At 47.4% G+C, this 12516-nt stretch overlaps 1 protein-coding gene across 16 annotated transcripts in view; it reads left to right on the top strand.

The window, feature by feature from the left end:
• Window positions 1–12516, top strand: part of KIF1B (kinesin family member 1B) — a 144197-nt gene that overhangs the window by 41795 nt on the left and 89886 nt on the right. For all 16 annotated transcript variants that reach the window (XM_063436177.1, XM_063436176.1, XM_063436175.1 and 13 more), the window contains exons 3-4: window positions 10753–10829; window positions 11991–12170. In XM_063436177.1, the coding sequence (XP_063292247.1) occupies window positions 10753–10829; window positions 11991–12170 (257 nt within the window). The remainder of the gene's footprint in view (window positions 1–10752; window positions 10830–11990; window positions 12171–12516) is intronic.

Here is a 12516-nt window from a genome sequence, read left to right as displayed (position 1 = left end):
ATGGGTGCACGTTCAGTATTGTAAGATGCTAACGTGTTGCATAGTGGTGTGATGGGAGTTGGTGTATGGTGTGGCAATACATTACAGATCGTCCCAAAAGTAGGGGGATGGCGGTAGGTCTGCCGTTTGGTTGCCGCTTGAGAGTCCGCCCTTGTGGCCGACGCTTGCGGGTCATAGCCCTCCTGGCCTTCCGCCCGGGTGGGCTAGGGTAGGTGAGTGTCGTCTTTCAGTCCGGTGCTGCGCCCGAGGGAGTCCCCCTCTCGCCAGGCCGCCCAGAGCTCTTCTCACTTGTTGCTTCAGCGCACCGTGCGCGTTGCTCGAGCTTCTCCCAGAAATTGTGGAATAGGGCATCCAGACGCTGCATAAGGTCAGTGCCGCGGTCTAAGCCCTGCTCAGGGGTTGCAGGCTGAGGTAGCAGTTGCCGCGGATTCTCCGCCGCCATGTTTGCTGAGCCACGTGTCGCCGGACCTGGTGCCCTCACGATGTGTATCGGCTCGGTCTGGGTTCGCGGCTTGGACCAGGATATCCCCCACCGTTCCCGGGGGGGGGGGGGGGGGTAGGAAGTTTGAGCGTCGAGGTGCTCGTGGAGCAGGTAGGAGGAAAGGAGAGCATCCGTCTCCCCCTTACCTGCCATTCTGCAGGCCTCGGTCACCGCAGCTTGGGATCTCGGGTAGGTATTTCTTCGAGTAGGGTGTCTAAAGGTGCCCCTCGAGAATCCCCGTTCAATAGTGCCCTCTTAGAGTGGATCTGTGCCGAGTGTGTTGGGTAAATTCCCCGAAAACAGGCAGTGCAGGAGCTCGGTTCTGGCACGTCCACTCGGCTTGGCAGCTAGGCTCTGCCCCCAGGACTTTAATTTGTTTTGGTTTTCCTGACTCACTGTATTTTTATCTTTATCACTGAACGCAAGTTGCAAAATTGTAGTCAAATCCTACTTTAGTTTTATTTACCCGCAGATACTGAACGGATTGTGATTTAGGAATGTAGCAGTTTGTCTGTCTCTATCTGTCATCTGATGTCCCTATCTCTGTGTGACTGCCTGTACAAAGCCTACAGACAGCGGGGGGGCCAGTATGAAAAGAAAAGAGAGCTTCTCACTGTGTCTCGTGACGTCTTACTGTGTTCCGTGTGCCCATCTGTCACTGTAGTTAGAAGGAGAGACACAAACATTGTGCTTTCTAAAGACCTTGAACATGTCTTGAATTGTCTCAACCTTGGCAAAGGTGTTGGTGTATCAACATAGGCCTAATTGTAACTCTGTATAAGACATACAAATGTCACCGTGAAGTGTGGGGTCCCCATCTGCCCTAGATTAGTGGGAGTTAAACTCAAAGATTAACTAAATATGGCCATGGCTGTCCCTTGGGGGTGTAATCTCAGGAATTGAAGATTAAGTAAGCCTAATGTACTACTGGAGCTTTATCCCTAAAAAATGATTTCATATAAAAGATACATAATGGTAAAGGGTGTGTTAGGGGAACCTCTGTGCAATCTCGTGGTTTATTATGATGTCTCCAGAACAATTTTACAGAATGTCTGGCCCATGATTTTAGCGTCCTGGGCTCCCATCCTCGATTCAGACTGCCTTGCTGACACAATTTTGCTTTTACAAGAGTATCACTGGGGGTAATATGTTACAGCTTGGAAGCCATGGACATGCCTTTATGCGCATTGCTTTTATCCAATAACTCGTTTATTTCCCAGAACATAGTGTTATCAGCTTTCCCATCACTCTCCAGATATCATTGACTGCACTGTTAAGCTATCTAAATGCTGGTTGGGTTGCAGGAAGCGATGACTTCGTTTGAGCTGGTGTTTTGACAGGTCGAGGCTTGGTGCGATAATAGAGTTAACCGCCGACGCAGGCTTGGAGTCGGGAACAGCCCATTTTCTGGCTGCTGAGAATATAATTACACCTGATGTGGCAGCTTCAAAGAATGCTTCCAGCCTTTGTTTGCAAACAATATTATTAAATCCAGCCCAGCAAATAAAGTGCTGAAGCTGTCCCTGCTTCCCATTGTTTCAAAGCAGTCAGGCTGTGGGTTTAAACGCTGCAGAGAGTAATTTTCGCAATGGTACTTTCTACTTCGTGAATGGACATCCAGGGGCCCCAGCGCAATCTTTGTATTCTGGGGTTAGTTATTATGGTGGCTGACGGTGCACTGACACAGCTTGGGAATGACTGGTTCTTAATCAGTCTGTGAGTACTCTCTCCAAGATCTTAATAGAGATCCCCTACTCTGCCCCACTCTGCAGCTTGGCAGCAGCTCCCTCCAATGCTCTGCTCGGACACTAGATGGCAGCAGCTCCCTTGCAGTGCTCTGCTCGGATACTAGACCGCAGCTCCCTCCAATGCTCTGCTCGGACATTAGATGGTAGCAGCTCCCTTGCAGTGCTCTGCTCGGACACCAGATGGCAGCAGCTCCCTTGCAGTGCTCTGCTCGGATACTAGATGGCAGCAGCTCCCTTGCAGTGCTCTGCTCGGATACTAGATGGCGGCAGCTCCCTTGCAGTGCTCTGCTCGGATACTAGATGGCAGCAGCTCCCTTGCAGTGCTCTGCTCGGATACTAGACCGCAGCTCCCTCCAATGCTCTGCTCGGACATTAGATGGTAGCAGCTTGCAGTGCTCTGCTCGGATACTAGATGGCAGCAGCTCCCTCCAATGCTCTGCTCGGACACTAGATGGTAGCAGCTCCCTTGCAGTGCTCTGCTCGGATACTAGATGGCAGCAGCTCCCTTGCAGTGCTCTGCTCGGACACTAGATGGCAGCAGCTCCCTTGCAGCGCTCTGCTCGGACACTAGACGGCAGCAGCTCCCTTGCAGCGCTCTGCTCGGACACTAGACGGCAGCAGCTCCCTTGCAGCGCTCTGCTCGGACACTAGACGGCAGCAGCTCCCTTGCAGCGCTCTGCTCGGACACTAGACGGCAGCAGCTCCCTTGCAGCGCTCTGCTCGGACACTAGACGGCAGCAGCTCCCTTGCAGCGCTCTGCTCGGACACTAGACGGCAGCAGCTCCCTTGCAGCGCTCTGCTCGGACACTAGACGGCAGCAGCTCCCTTGCAGCGCTCTGCTCGGACACTAGACGGCAGCAGCTCCCTTGCAGCGCTTTGCTCGGACACTAGACGGCAGCAGCTCCCTTGCAGCGCTTTGCTCGGACACTAGACGGCAGCAGCTCCCTTGCAGCGCTCTGCTCGGACACTAGACGGCAGCAGCTCCCTTGCAGCGCTCTGCTCGGACACTAGACGGCAGCAGCTCCCTTGCAGCGCTCTGCTCGGACACTAGACGGCAGCAGCTCCCTTGCAGCGCTCTGCTCGGACACTAGATGGCAGCAGCTCCCTTGCAGCGCTCTGCTCGGACACTAGACGGCAGCAGCTCCCTTGCAGCGCTCTGCTCGGACACTAGACGGCAGCAGCTCCCTTGCAGCGCTCTGCTCGGACACTAGACGGCAGCAGCTCCCTTGCAGCGCTCTGCTCGGACACTAGACGGCAGCAGCTCCCTTGCAGCGCTCTGCTCGGACACTAGACGGCAGCAGCTCCCTTGCAGCGCTCTGCTCGGACACTAGACGGCAGCAGCTCCCTTGCAGCGCTCTGCTCGGACACTAGACGGCAGCAGCTCCCTTGCAGCGCTTTGCTCGGACACTAGACGGCAGCAGCTCCCTTGCAGCGCTTTGCTCGGACACTAGACGGCAGCAGCTCCCTTGCAGCGCTCTGCTCGGACACTAGACGGCAGCAGCTCCCTTGCAGCGCTCTGCTCGGACACTAGACTCCCCCATCTAACACAGGTCCCCCATTACCCCCATCTAACACAGGTCCCCCTTGCTGGTCCTCCCCTCTTACCATGTTACAAGGATCCTATGTATTAGTCCTCACTGCTCCCCCCCATGTTACATTGTTACTGTCCTATGCTTCTTGTATAATGGACACTATGACGTTTTTGGTTCCTCTTTGCTGTATTGTGAAGGCGATAAAATGGTTAATAAAATGTGAATTGTTCATCGCTTATTCCCTCCCCACTTGTCTGTCTGCATCATTTATTATTTCCTGAGCAGCCCTATTAGAAGCACTAAGGATTGTGAATAATGGGCTAATGCACAGACAGGCGCAGCTGCATCGCATACCGCATTGATCCGTTTCCCAAGGGCTGCAGCAGAATGCCAGAGTCACAGATCTGAGACATGCATGCAGATTTCGAAACCTAGTTGTGAATGACTGATGGGATTGGCTGTTTTATATCGAAACCCAGGGCCAGATTAAGAGCCCAGTGGGCCTGGTGCTGACATTTATGATGGGCCTAATTACGGAATCTTATCGACCAAAACCACTAAAACGGTCATACCGCCCATGTATGGCGTCATGTATCTGATGGAGATGGTCCTGGAGGAAAACTCATAGGATGCAGCCATAAGAAAACACATACTCTATGCTAATCTCTCTCTAATTTATGCTTTCATCTTTCAAGTAAATCCATACCCCCTAACAGCAGTGTCCAGTGAAGCAGGAAGTCAAAGGGCGGGGTAAAAGGGTGTGCCACTGGCATGCGAATCACGTGCCAAAAGGGGTGAACATGCCCAAAAAGGGGGCATGTCTGTCCAAAGAATTGTAAGGTCAGCCTGGCATGAATGCATGTCAGGCTGCCCGCCAATCATGCAGGCTGTCCAACTAAGGGCATACTATGCAGGCAGCACCCTGAGCTTGACATAAATGCGTCTAATGATGCGCTCGCTCCATGCTTTCTAAGGACTGTCCCCTAGCACTCGCTGGTCCACTTGTCTCCTTACCTTCTTACTAGCAGGCAGAAGTTCCTGGTATATAGTCTGAGACAGAGAAAAGGTGTATGTAGTGAGTGTAGAAGAAAGGGGACATGCCACAGTGTTAGAGAGACCAACGTCTGCATTACCTAAACTAATTTTGTCAGCCAGTCCACACAAGTTTTGTTCCCATACATCCCTCTTAAAGCTTCCAAACTTAAAGGGACACTATAGTCACCAGAACAACTACAGCTTATTGTATTTGTTCTGGTAAGTAGAATCATTCCATTCAGGCTTTTTGCAGTAAACACTGTCTTTTCAGAGAAAATAACTCCACTGGCCACTCCTTAGATGGCTGCTAGAGGTGCTTCCTGGGGCAGTAGTGCCTAATGTGCAGCACTACCATTCAGTGTCTCCACCCTCTGCATGCAGACACTGAACTTTCCTCATAGAGATTCATTGATTCAATGTATCTTTATGAGGAGATGCTGATTGGCCAGGGCTATGCTGGACTTGTGCTGGCTCTCCCCCTGATCTGCCTAGTTGACAGTCTCAGCCAATCCTATGGGGAAGTATTGTAATTTGCTCAGACCACCACTTCTGATGATGTCAGCAGACAGTCAGTTCAGAGGCAGAGCCAGCTGCTGCAGATTCGAAAAAAAGTTATATTTTAGGGAGTCAAGAAGGGGCCAGGGTGGTTGTTTTAACATAATAGGGTCAGAAATACAGGATTGTGTTCCTGACCCTATAGTGCTCCTTTAAGCAAGAGTATGTGAAGAGTAGTTAGGGTCGCCACCTTTCTTGGAAAAAAATATCAGCCTTAATCATTTGTATAATTAATTAGTTATGCTTGACATCGCATGATGTCAATCACAAGGTGTCCCTATATGTCCCAGTGTCCCCATGTCTATCGGGTTTTTTTTGTTTTTTTAAATGGGCCTGAGCCTGGGCCTGGGCCTGCAGCTGCAGCTCCATCAGCCCCTATGTTAATCCGGCCCTGTTGAAACCCACTGATCATTTTGGGTTTGATTGCACTTCCAATAAAATCCATTAAACACTATATGATTATATTGTTGTCAGTGTTGTATAATTGATAACATCTCTGTGAATCCATTATTCATATAAGATGGCTCTTTTATATCTACTTACATGTGTTATTAAGGTTTGCAGCAATTCTGCCGATATGACTCCAACCACTACCTGCAGTTAACGCTCTTGGACCCAGCCGGGGAGTTTTTCATTACATTAAACTCCTCCAAGGTGTCTGAAATAGGGACACTCTCTGCCCAGCACTGCTATTTCTGTTTAAGCTGGGATTTCCAGGGAACTGCTAGGACACGGCACCTGCTGTAAAGCTTAGTGTATGCCAGTTACTCTATGAAGCCCCTTGCTGTCGCTGCTAATTGCAGTCCATGTACTCCTTGTTACTTTATTCAGCTCTCATAGAAACCCTTGATCCTTTATATTTTTAGAATATTTAGAAGCTAGTGTAAGATCAGCATTAGAGATTAGTTAGAAGTCATTTAGCCAGGCGCTTCTAGTTAAAGTAGCGATAAAGTGTCAGAGTTGTTACCTGCAGCAAGATTTCATATAAATAAGTGATTTTCCCCATACAGAGAGGCCCCCTCAATATTTGCTGCATTAAGAATGAAGAATTAACCCCTCCGCATTATCAATGTCCACGTCGGACACCCTGAATACAAATATTTGGCTAATTGTGCTGGAGTTGGCTTAGATGAATTACCGTAATTTCTGCATGATTATTATGGCCAAGATGGATGTAGTTCAAACTGGTTTCTAAATGGCTTGATTTTAAAGAAAGAGGACCCTCCGTGGCCTCACCTCCACAGCTTGCTGTAGTGGTTACTTTGGGGTCCCTTTAAGTTGTAGCATTAGGTATATTTATTGTGTTTGGGACATTTCCAACAAGTATTCAATGTTCTACTTTTTAGAGGTGCCTTCACATGCTCCCACTACACTACACACGCGTGGCAGCTCTGCGTGTAGCATGTATTCATCTTTGGGTTCTGCTTGGTATTTGTGAGGGTATGGATGCAGTGCAAGTACATATTTTTATAGTTCTATACCTGTGGCAAATAGAAAGTAATATTAGGTGTAAGCCCCGGTGGCAATTTTATTATGTCTAAAAGTGGAGTGATCTGCAGGATCATGTCAATGGTTTCCATGGCGATTGCTCCACTTTGCCTTGATAAACTGATGCCGTGCAGTCCCCTCTCTGCAATATGTAAACCAGTAGACACGGCAGCCAACTGATCTATATCGCCAGTGGCTGTGGAAACATTCAGACTTTTATTGAAGCTTCGGTAGCTCTGTTAAATAAATCACTGGAAGTTATTCTGGCTCCTTTTATTTTTTTATATATATATATATATATATATATATATATAACAATACACAAGGTGTTTTTAAAAACTAATAAAATCTGTCAACATACCTTTCCAGCCTATCTCCACCAACTCCTCCCAAATCCTCTACATACATACCCTCCTACAAAACTTTCAAATCCTACTCCCACCTTCACTTCCTTTCTATCCTTCTGCTCCTAGCTGCTGGTGATGTCTCTCCTAACCCCGGTCCCCTCGCAACAAACTCAGCACATACTAACCCAAGGATCCACACTAATCTCATACCCATCTCATGTTCATGTTCCTCTAAATCCTCCTTCAATACTGCCCTCTGGAACGCACGCTCTGTTTGCAATATAACTAAATCCACTGCTGTCCATGACTTCTTCATCTCTCGTTCTATAGATTTACTAGCCATAACAGAAACCTGGCTCTCCCCCTCTGACACTGCCACCCCTGCATCTTTGTCCTTCGGTGGTCTCCAACTTACCCACAACCCAAGAAACTCTGAATGTAAAGGTGGTGGTGTTGGGTTTCTCCTCTCCCCTCACTGCTCTTTTAAACCTCTTCCCACCCCCCCTTCTCTCTCTTTCCCATCATTTGAAATACACTCAATTCGCCTTTTCAAACCCTTCTCTGCTAACATTGCTGTTATTTACCGCCCCCCTGGTTCCCCTCTTCTCTTCCTTGACCACTTTGCTGCCTGGCTACCCTATTTCCTCTCTTCTAACATTCCATCCCTAATTCTCGGGGACTTCAATATTCCTATAAACCCACCTTTGACCTCTGCAGCCACCAAACTACTTTCCATGACTTCCTCCCTCGGGCTATCGCAGTGGGCAGATTCTCCCACCCATGTAGCTGGCAATACCCTTGACCTAATCTTCACTTATGCATGTACAGTATCTAATATCTGCAACACTCCATATCCACTCTCTGATCACCACCTCTTATCATTTGCTCTCACATACCCCCTCACCCAAAAACCTCAGCCTAACCCCCCTCAACTCAGGAGGGACCTTAATTCTCTTGATCTCCAACAGTTGTCAGCTGACATTGATTCACAACTGCTGTCCATCCCTTCCCTCTCCTGTCCTTCACAGGCCATCTCCATATATAACTCTACTCTTACATCTGCCTTGAACACTGCAGCGCCACTCCAAACAAGCACCTCGAGGAGGACCCGCCCCCAACCATGGCATACTAAATCAACGCGCTACCTGCAAAGATGCTCCCGTTGTGCTGAACGCTCCTGGAGGAAGTCTCGTACACAATCAGACTTTCTCCATTATAGATTCATATTGTGTTCATACAGTGCAGCCCTTGCCCTTGCCAAACAGTCCTATTTTTCCACTCTCATTAGTTCATGTTCCCGCAACCCCAGGCGTCTCTTTCACACCTTTAATTCTCTTCTTCGCCCTGCTGTGGCCACCCCCAAAACTAACCTTACTGCTGATAACTTCGCATGTTACTTCACTGACAAGATTGAACAGCTAAGGAAAGAATTCTCCCCTCCTTGCCTTTCTGTTTCTCAATCACACATAGATCATGCCTTTCCTACCCTTCAGACATTCTCCCCAGCTACTGACCAAGAGGTGGCTGCTCTTCTTTGCTCCTCTCGCCCCACCACTTGCCCGCTCGATCCTGTCCCATCTCACCTTATTAGATCTCTCTCCACTTGTCTCATGCCTTCTCTAACACACATCTTCAACTGCTCGCTCTCCTCTGGCATCGTCCCTGCTGACCTTAAACATGCCACTGTAGTACCTATACTAAAAAAACCATCCCTCGACCCATCCACCCCCTCTAACTACCGTCCCATATCCCTGCTCCCTTTTTCCTCAAAGCTTCTGGAAAGACTTGTCTTCACCCGTGTGTCTCATTTCCTCAATTCCAACTCTCTCCTTGACCCCCTTCAATCTGGCTTCCGCCCTCTCCACTCTACAGAGACTGCCCTTATCAAAGTTACTAACGACCTAATCGCAGCTAAATCCAAAGGCCACTACTCCATACTAATTCTTCTTGACCTCTCAGCGGCCTTTGACACCGTTGATCATGCTCTCCTTCTTCAAACTCTTCAATCGCTTGGTCTCTGTGACTCTGTCCTCTCATGGTTTTCCTCTTATCTCTCCCAACGCTCATTCAGTGTCTCCTTTTCTAATGATACCTCCTCCCCTTGCCCTGTCTCAGTTGGAGTTCCCCAAGGCTCCGTCCTTGGTCCCCTTCTATTTTCTCTTTATACTGCCTCTCTTGGCAAACTTATTACCTCTTTTGGATTTCACTACCACCTGTACGCTGATGACACCCAGCTATATCTCTCCTCCCCGGACCTCTCCCCTGCCGTCCTGCAACGTGTCACTGCTTGCCTTTCTTCCATCTCTGACTGGATGTCCTCCCGCTTTCTGAAACTCAATCTCTCAAAAACTGAGCTCCTTGTCTTTCCTCCTCCTAATACTGATCCTCCTCTTTCGCTCTCCCTCCAAGTTTGTGGTACCAACATCAGTCCATCCTTGCAAGCGCGCTGTCTTGGCGTCATACTTGACTCTGGTCTCACCTTTGAGCCTCACATCCAGCATGTTGCCAAATCCTGTAGATTCCATCTTAAAAACATAGCCCGCATCCGCCCCTTTCTTGCACCAGATACTACCAAGGAGCTTGTCCATGCTCTAGTAATTTCCCGCATGGATTATTGTAACCCTCTCCTGATTGGTCTCCCCAATAGCCGTACTGCACCCTTACAGTCCGTAATGAATGCTGCTGCTAGATTGATTTTCCTCTCTAGTCGTTTCTCTCACACCTCACCCCTCTGCCAGTCCTTACATTGGCTTCCTGTATGCTATAGGAGTCAATTCAAGGTACTAACTCACACCTATAAAGCACTGAACAACTCTAGCCCCTCTTATATCTCCTCACAGATCCATAGGTATGTCCCTTCTCGGTCTCTCCGTTCTGCCCGTGACCACCTCCTGTCCGTTGTCCGCACTCGTACGGCCAACTCGCGCTTGCAGGACTTCTCACGGGCGGCTCCCTTCCTATGGAATAGCCTGCCTACCGCCATCAGACTCTCCCCTAGTCTTGCATCTTTTAAGAAGTGCCTTAAAACCCATCTCTTTAGGAAAGCTTATGGCCTCCAAGACTAACCCTTACCTCACATACCTGTCTCTTGCCCTCTCCAAAAGGGCAGCCCACCTTATTTGATTGTAAATTCCTGTCCTAATGTGTTTTACACCCCACCTCCTATAGAATGTAAGCTCGTTTGAGCAGGGTCCTCTTCAACCTATTGTTCCTGTAAGTTTATTTGTAACTGTCCTATTTATAGTTAAATCCCCCTCTCATAATATTGTAAAGCGCTACGGAATCTGTTGGCGCTATATAAATGGCAATAATAAATAAAAAAAATAAATAAGTTGCTGTTTAGTAGATAGGAGAGTGCGCTGGATTTTGTGTATTGTTTATTGTATAATATGGCCCCCAGCTGCACCCCATTTAAGCATGTTCAGGTGAGTGCAACCATCCCCCATGTTTCATATATATATATATAATGCTCATGTACAAGGCATCACTGCGTATGTACACATTCCATACGTCGTCCGTTATCCACAACATTCTGTTTTTAATCTTTTTTTATTTATTTTTTATAGGTATTCTTAATCCAAAGAACCCAAAGGAACCAGCCAAAAGTTTTAGCTTTGATTATTCGTACTGGTCCCACACTTCAGTAAGTATCCATTGGGAAGACATTGAACTGAATGAGTCTGCGTTATTCTAAACAGATTAATTTTGGGAGTATCACTACGAGGAATGTAAATCTCTTCTATGGAGAGGGTCCATCTTTAGGATGAGAAGTGTGAGAATGTTGACCGTTTTTGTCTGCTGTAGAGTAATGCAGATCATTTTTGTGGTAAACTATTGGATATACTGTCGGATAAATATCCCAATATCCACACCTGGAAGCTCTAAAAACACTACTGTAGAAGGCCTCCCAACACAAATACAAAGCTTTGTATATTCTGTTTGGACTGCTCTACGTGAAGCTTCTAGAAAATGAATTACCTGATGTGGAGATGGTATAAATGGGCCGGATAGATTATGGACGAACCAGACACCTTCCTGTCCCATGGATCCCATCCTGTGCTCTCTGCACCGGGTACCTGTAACAAGGGGAATGTACTACAATATTACCTTTCTGGGTCCGTTATGAGTCTCCTGCATTCTATTACTGTCTTGGAGCCATTTACAGTCCAACGTTGGCATTCAAGCTGTCTGCCATTTTTCTATGCTAGTACTGTGGAGTGTTTCTACTATCCCTGTCCTTCTAGGAGAAGCTTTAACATGACACTCATTGCACATCCCCTTTTTAAAAGCCTATGACTAATACTGATTAGTAAATGTCTTAATGCCATTGTGACCTTCAGCTCCTTGTTTACTAATGTCTCCAAAATCTCGGACTGAGTATCCTAGCAGGTGTACTCCTCAGGTGAATGGAGTACAAGAGACTGACTAACCTGCTGTCTCAGTCTATATCAGTTTTGTGCTTCTAATAGGAGGCCATATAGGAATGACATTGAGTAAGGGACTGAGAACCAACAGCATTATTTGTCACAATTCCCTCCCTCTCACCAGCATTTCAGTCAAAGCACAGGGTGAGCTACTAGTCCTTAAAATGCTTGAAGGTTGAGATCTCAAAATAATGTTTGCATGTTAAGGATTTATTTTCATCCAGTAAATGTGTGTAGACCACTTTTATTGTATTGCTTTAATGTAATCTACACGTGTGCCACTCTTTTTTATCTATTCCTTCACAGGGAGCGCCATCTGAGCAGATAAGGAAACCAAGTCCAATAATTGTAGATTTTAATGTCTCTTCTTTATTCTGCAGCCAGATGACCCTTGCTTCGCATCTCAGAACCGCGTATACAATGACATCGGAAAGGAGATGCTTGAACATGCCTTTGAAGGCTATAATGTCTGTATTTTTGCCTATGGACAGACTGGTGCTGGTAAATCTTACACAATGATGGGTAAACAAGAGGAAACCCAGGCTGGCATCATTCCCCAGGTACATCTTTAAAACTGGCCCTTTTATGTAGGTAGATCTTCAGGTGTAAACAAAGGCACGATCTGTGTTCGGCAGATACCACTGGATGTCAGGACAATCAAAGTGAATCCTCCGGATGTTGTGCCATATGACATATATATATATAGCATTTTAGAGAAGGTGGGGGAAATCAGTATTATTGTTGGAATAGTGGGGCCGTTACCATGGAGACCAATCAGGAAATCAGCAATAATATCCCAAGGGTTTCCACGGTAAATGCTCCACTTTTAGAACTTTGTGTGACTTTTCTTTTAGTTGCGCTTTTTTAACTCTCACCTTATGTGTATGCAGACGGTGAAATTGGAAA

This window comes from Pelobates fuscus, chromosome 11 (assembly GCF_036172605.1).
Source record: "Pelobates fuscus isolate aPelFus1 chromosome 11, aPelFus1.pri, whole genome shotgun sequence".
Classification (NCBI taxonomy): domain Eukaryota; kingdom Metazoa; phylum Chordata; class Amphibia; order Anura; family Pelobatidae; genus Pelobates; species Pelobates fuscus.
This window is presented reverse-complemented; position numbering and strand designations above follow the sequence as displayed.